Below are 7,328 nucleotides of genomic sequence, written 5' to 3'. Positions count from 1 at the left end.
TGGAGAATCCTTCTATGAACCTACGATAATAACCTGCCTATCCTAGGAAACTGCTAATCTCAGTCACTAATTTAGGTGCTTTCCATTCTAAGACACTCTCCACTTTTGCAGGATCAACAGCTATTCCACCTTTTGAAATTATGTGTCTTAGGAAACTTACTTCCTCTAACCAAAATTCACACTTAGACAACTTGGCAAATAATTGTTTCTCTTTAAGGGTTTTCAAGACTATCCTTAAATGTTCACCATGTTCTTCCTTAGTCTTAGAGTACACTAAGATATCATCTATAAACACAACCACAAAAGAGTCTAGGTAAGGATGACAGATCTGATTCATGTAATCCATAGACACTGCTGGTGCATTAGTCACACCAAAAGGCATAACCAAATACTCGTAACGGCCATAACGGGTCCTAAAGGCGGTCTTAGGGGTATTAGAAGGCTTCACTTGAATATGATGGTAACCTGATCTCAGGTCGATCTTACTAAACACACATGATCCTCTCAATTGATCCATAAGATCATCTATCCTAGGTAATAGATACTTATTTTTGATTGTCACTTTATTAAGTCGACGGTAATCCACACATAACCTCATAGAGCCATCCTTCTTTTTAACCAACAACATAGGTGCACCCCATGGTGAAACACTAGATCTTATAAATTGTTTAACTAAAATCTCTTCCAATTGCTTCTTAAGCTCAGAAAATTCTAAAGGAGACATCCTATACGGTGCCATGGATATGGGTCCAGTATCTGGCACAAGTTCAATGCTAAAATCAATCTCACACTCTGGTGGTAAACTAGTGAAATCTTCAAGGAACACTTTAGGGAATGCACACACAATAGGAACATCTCGTATTACCACTTTTTCTTCAAATTCCAGTGAGGCTAGGATCATGTATAATTGGGCATCTTCTTTAAAGAGTGCCTTCATTTGGCTGGTGGATATATTGCTAGGCTTATCCCTCTCTTCTGACTCATGAATTCAATGGTTTTACTAAAAAAATCTATGCGGACACGGTTGGCAGATAGCCAATCCATACCAAGAATCACATAATCACAAACACGTCAAATAAATTCAAAGGTTCCATCAAACTTAACAACTTGTAATCACAATATCAGGCAACAAATTTTTTTGAAGTACAAATACTTATGTGTTAAATTAAGTGCAAATATAGTCCCAACCCGATGTCACTATCAGAGCGGGAATTCCCAAACTAAAAATACTCAAAATAACATCAACACAATGCATATAATAAGGGTCTCCAAGACATGATGGCTTCCTCCTCTCCGATGGTACTAGTCATCACCTGCAACTTACAACTCATTTGCGTCCATCGCAAACGCCAAACACAAACAACGAGGGGTGAGTATCGAAATTATGTAACAGTATAAAATACACGAGAAGAACACGCAAGCAATCAAATTATCACAACCTCAAAAGCAGTCAAGTGTATAATATCAACGGTTCATCAAATTCATTCACAATAAGACAATCACAATGATGAAATGATATGCATGTCCTATACTCTATACTTCATCATTTGGTACCATTCTACTCTGAAGTACTTGGTTAGGAGGCCTGATACTATGCCACTACAAGAGTGGACGAACAATTCATGAATGGCCAAATTCTCATAGATCCCCTCAACTCAACCTGAGACACATATAAGCGACGATCGGGGTACTCTTGTGTTGCACGGTAGCTCCCGACCTTAGGGAATAACCCACTAATCCATTTAGGAATTCCCTACTAGAGGTACCCCCAAGGTATATCAGTCTTACCTTACAGTTCGACTGTAGCCCTCCACGATCAGGCTCATTTAGTTGTACTTCCTTGAATCACTAGGTTTGTCAAACCCTCCCTATATGATGACAAAATAGTTCTAACTCAAAATCACAACTCAATAAATTTTAGTTTGACTTCACCACATTCATCATTATATATGTATATCAGTCGATCACAATAAAATCCAATATTTTAGTTTGCACTACTCACAATGCATCATCCAGTCTTATCAATCACAAAATAAAAGATCAAACAGGTGGTACATTCAGGTAATATCACAATTTCATTCAAGTAGTAAGAACACTTGTAACCATATCATTTTTATAATAAACTATTTTATTAATGAAATCAAATTTTAAATAATTAATTATGTTTCTATATTATTTTAGAATAGTTTTATGATTAAATTAATTTTTCGTTATATAGGTGATTTATATGATGTGCTAGTTTTATAAATATTAGATTACATGAGTGATATAAATAATAAATATTATACTTTATTCTTTGATCTATTTTTTAAAAATAATAGTATTTTAGTGTAATATATATATTAAAAAAAGATTTTATACGATTTTACGTGTATATACGCATACCCAATTAATATAATACTTTTATGTCCGCTTGACTTATATTAAGTATGCACGTAGTTATATTTCAATTATTTATAACTATTTTCTATTTTTAGTTATTTTTATTTTTATAAATAATTATCTTGAGATAGTAGTGATATTGTGTTTGATTTCCTTTATTTTTATATACTTATCATGACATTGTGATTTTGTATATATTTATTAAGATTTAGTAATTAATATAAAGTGTTGATGCTATATTTATTTGTTTTATAATTTCGATTGTTCTCTAATGATGGTAATATTTTAATTTGAGTATTTGGAAAAATAAGTATTATTATAGGGATTATTTTGAATATGAGAGTTTTGATTATTAATGTATTTTAAAAGATTAATTATTTTTATTTATAAATTATTAGTTTTGAAATATTAATAAGGCTAAATTACATTTGTGGTCCCTTAACTTAATTTCAGGTAACGTTTTAGTTCTTTAACATTTTTTTCCCATTTCAGTATATTATCTTTTGAAATAATTTTAATTTTACCCTTTAAGCGGGTTTCCGTTAAGGCAACCTTAACAAATTCCCTTATTTGTTTTCTTCTCAGTTTTCTTCTCTTTCACATTTCCAAATACCTTGTTTGGTTTTCACTTGTCCCACTCGTTTTCCTCTTTTCGTTTTCTTCTTCCATCCATGAAAAATAATATTCACGGTTCCCAAAACTCAAAATCCATGGCCGCCTCATGTTCAAATGGGTCAAATACACAATCCTACAACTATGGTTCTTTCGTTTCCAATGGAATTCGTGAGCTGCCAAATTGTGCTTGTAGTTTGAAACCCGTGATGCGCACAGTGGAAAAATGGGGTCCAAACAGAGGAAGAAAGTTTTGGGGTTGTAGGAATTTTGTGGTAAGCAACAATACCTTTATGGTTTTCGATATTTTAGTTGAGGTTCTTAGATTGGATTTTGGGATTTTGTTTTTCATACTGGTTTTCTTATATTAGGGTTTTAGATTTATGCTTTTTTGGTTCAAATTAGAAATTTGTTATTCGATTCTTGTTGATTTGTTATTGATGTTGTTTTTGTTCATCAATTGTAGAGTTATGATATTGAATGTAGATGCAATTACTTTGTTTGGGATTTATACTATATGCCTCAAACACAACAGAGAACTCCATAACAGATACATACACAATGTTTAGAGTGCCCCCAAAAGGAGTTGGAGATTATGACTCTTAGGAATGTCATTTTGAAGATGCATGGAGATCATAAGTCAACCATTATTAAGATGAAGTTGCTGCTATTTTTATGCGTTTTGTTTGGTGTAGCATGTGTGGTTTTATTGTTGATCTTAGCTCTAAAATGAGCTTATTGTAGTTGATGTAATTTTCTTGAGGTTGATGTAGTAAATTTGTTGTAAGTATGTAGTTATGATAGAGTTTGTTGTATTTAATGTAATTTTCTTTTGCATCAATCATGGCTCCAATGATCTTGGTTGTTATTTCTTTAATTATAACTATTAATATAATGTTTGATTTGTCTGCAGTTGTATTATTAAAAATTAAATTTAAATTGATGAAAATTAGAAAGTCAACATGGTGCTATGAATCTCAGAAAATCAGAATTGAGATGCATAATTCATTCATTCGTAAGGAATGCATAATCCATAATTCTGCTTCATTCATAATTCATTTCCTGCATAATTCATTCATTCATAATTCTGCTTCAGGTGGTACAAAATGGCATACAATGATCGTAAACCATTTCCTGCATAATTCATTTCATGCATAATTCATTCATTCATAATCCATAATTCTATTTCAGATTGTACAAAATGGCATACAATGATCACAAACCATTTCTTGCATAATTCATTCATTCATAATCCATAATTCGCTTTCAAGTGGTACAAAATGACATAAAGTGATTATAAACTGACAGAAAGTGCTTGACTAACAAAAAGTGATCATAAACTGATCATACACCAACAAAAATTGTTCATAAACTAACAAAAAGTGATCATAAATTGATTATAAACTGATCATAAACTAGCAAAAAGTGACATATCATAATATTACAATTTCCATGTTTTGAACTTTGGTCTAAAAGTGCTTGAATGAGCTTGAGCTTGAGCTTGTGCAGGCTGGGACTGGGCTTGTGTTGGCTGGGACTGGACTTGTGCAGGTTGGGACTGACCTTGTGCAGACTGTAGTATCTTGGGTCTTCCTCTGCATTTGACAGGTTGAGTGGGTTGGTTTTTCTTGGGTCTTCCTCTAGTTTTGATAGGTTGTGATTGGGCTTGGGTTTGGGTCTAGGCAGCTTGACTTTGGGCTTTAACAACTTCAGTTTGGGCTTGGACAGCTTCAGTTTGGGCTTGGACAACTTCAGTTTGGGCTTGACCAACTTCAGTTTGAGTCTGGCTTTCTTGGGTTTGGCTTGGACATGATGCCTTGTTATGACCAGGTTGTTTACAGTTGGTGCACTTACTTGACATCCCTTTCCTACTAATCATTGTCGAGTCCTTATTTTTTTTCATCACCATATTTGTTCCTTGACCTTTTGGGCCTTCCTGGAAGCCTTCTTGATGGTGGTGGTAAGACATCAAGATATGGAGTTTGAGCCCATATATTTTGTCCATTTGTTGGGTAAATAACAGGTCAGTAACAAGTCGCATATGTCTCTCGCCTATAATATGTTGGAATCAAGTCTTCTGGATCTTTTTTGAGGAAGTTACAGCAACAAACTGCATGGCAGCAGGGAATTCCAGTGAGCATCCACTTCCTACATGAGCATTCTCTATTTTCCAGTGATACCACAAACTTGTCTCCTATGTGGTTGATGTTACTAACTCCAAATATATTTTCACCAGCATACCTTGTTCAATAAGAATAACAAGAATTAACACATGATTTCAGAATTAGCATAAAAAACAGAACATAATCATATTTCAGAACAGAACAAAATCATACCATAATTAGATTTCATAACAGAACATAATTAGATTTCACAACAGAATAGAGTCAGGCAGCTTAAAAAACATAACATAAAAACATATTTCAGGCAGCTTAGCATAAAAAACAGATTTCAAAACATAATCATACCGTAAAAAACAGATTTCAAGTACTATAGCATAATAAACATGTTTCAAAACCATATCAATAATTGACAAAGAATCATATCAGAAAAAATAGATTTCAGAACAAAATCATGCCATAAAAAACAGATTTCAAGTACAATAGCATAATAAACATATTTCAGACAGCTTAGCATAAAAAACAAATTTCAGAACCATAGAAATAAAAAACAGAACAAAACCATAGCATAAAAAACAATATTACCTACACATCCACATTCTTGATAATTCTTGTTCCTTTGCTAACTTTTTCTTGATTTGAGGCAGAACAGAACAAGTGTACCTTTCTAATGTAGTTCTATTTTTTGCCCACCTTTCCATTAAGTACAGTTTGATGTCTTCAAGCATTGTCACTATGGGTTTCCCTCTAGGTCCAATTATGACACTATTAAATGTCTCTGACATATTGTTGACAAGCACATCACATTTAGAATTGAAACTGAATCTTGACTTTGACCAAAACATTGGTGGAATCTTCACCAAATGTTTGTAGGCCTCTTCATTAACCTTCCTCAACTCTTTCATTTCTCTTTCCCATTGTTCAGGATATGTTGACTTGGCTGCCTTCCACATCAATTCCTTAAGTTTCTTCCCTAGGTACATTTTTCTGAAGTTGTTATTGAGGTGTCTTACACAAAACCTTTGTTCAACCCCAAGAAGCAACTCATCCATTGCAGGCAACAATCCCTAACGTAAACAAGAGAAATTAACACATCAATAAATTAACATAAATAAACATATTAACATAAATGTATAATGATTAATTGAACTTAAATGAATTCCTTTTGCTGATCAGATATAAAAGTTTAGAATTTGCATGCTTGCTGTACACCCAAGTCATTAATTAATAATTTAAGGAACCAAGTCCATAAATCTCTTGTCTCACCTTCAACTACAACCACAACAATTGGAAGCATTTGGTCATTTGGGTCTCTACCCACAGCAGCAAGAATCATACCCCTATAATACTCTTTAAGGAAACAACCATCCACACCAATTATTGTTCTACAAATTAGGAAACTCTCTTTACATCCATTAAGACACATATATAGGCGTTGAAAACTTGGTATAAGGGGTATGTCCACATAATCAGTTAGCTCCGAATTTGTAGCTTGGACTTCTAACTTAACAGTACTCTTTGGATTTGATCTTAATAACTCATGACAGTAATCATACAATCTTAGATATTGCTCTCTGAATAATCCATCAACCATATCAATTGCAACCCTACGTGCCCTGAATGCCTTCATCTTACTTACTCCAACATTCCACTTTTGATGAACCTTGTTAGAAACATCTGTAATTTTTATGTTCGGGTTCTCTTTAACTGTTGAGTACAATCTTTTCCCGAGCCAACTTGATCTCATAAATTTAACCTTATACTCTCTATTACATGAATGTGTGTCAACTAGTTTCCTAAGTTGCCATGTATCTTCATCAGGTAACTTTGCACAATAGGCAAACCACTTACATCATTCCTTGCATTTAACTCTCACTCTTAGTTTGTAATTTTTTGTAAACTTCAAATCCCTCCCATTATGAATGGCATATGTTGTCATAGCCTCCTTAAATTCTTCTTCACCAGTGAAAAGGGTTCCTAAAAACCACTTATAATCTTCCATTTTTTTGGCATGACAAATAAAGGATACTTCTCAGTTTCTTGTGAATCATCACTCTCCAATTCCTCTATAAAATAATCTTCATCAAATAATTCCTTCTCACTTTGCATTTTACATTCCTTTCTATTTGAAGCCGAATTCAAAGTATCATCACTTGACACATTAGCCTTTTCATCTTCATCCACTATATGTTCTTTCTCAACACGAATCTTCTT

General features: G+C 33.4%; 1 protein-coding gene across 1 annotated transcript; it reads right to left on the bottom strand.

Annotated features, from left to right (window-relative positions):
* Nucleotides 1-5,018: 5,018 nt before the first annotated feature.
* Nucleotides 5,019-7,116, bottom strand: LOC101490530 (uncharacterized). Its single transcript, XM_012718764.1, has 4 exons — nt 6,991-7,116; nt 6,394-6,939; nt 5,700-6,181; nt 5,019-5,235 (listed from the first exon to the last, which is right to left on the bottom strand). Exons 1-4 carry the CDS (start codon nt 7,114-7,116, stop codon nt 5,019-5,021), a joined length of 1,371 nt encoding a protein of 456 aa, XP_012574218.1.
* Between the last annotated feature and the right edge of the window lie 212 nt (nt 7,117-7,328).

Source organism: Cicer arietinum, chromosome 1 (assembly GCF_000331145.2).
Source record: "Cicer arietinum cultivar CDC Frontier isolate Library 1 chromosome 1, Cicar.CDCFrontier_v2.0, whole genome shotgun sequence".
NCBI classification, from domain to species: domain Eukaryota; kingdom Viridiplantae; phylum Streptophyta; class Magnoliopsida; order Fabales; family Fabaceae; genus Cicer; species Cicer arietinum.
The sequence above is the reverse complement of the archived record's forward strand: the minus strand, read 5'-3'. Positions and strand labels throughout refer to the sequence as shown.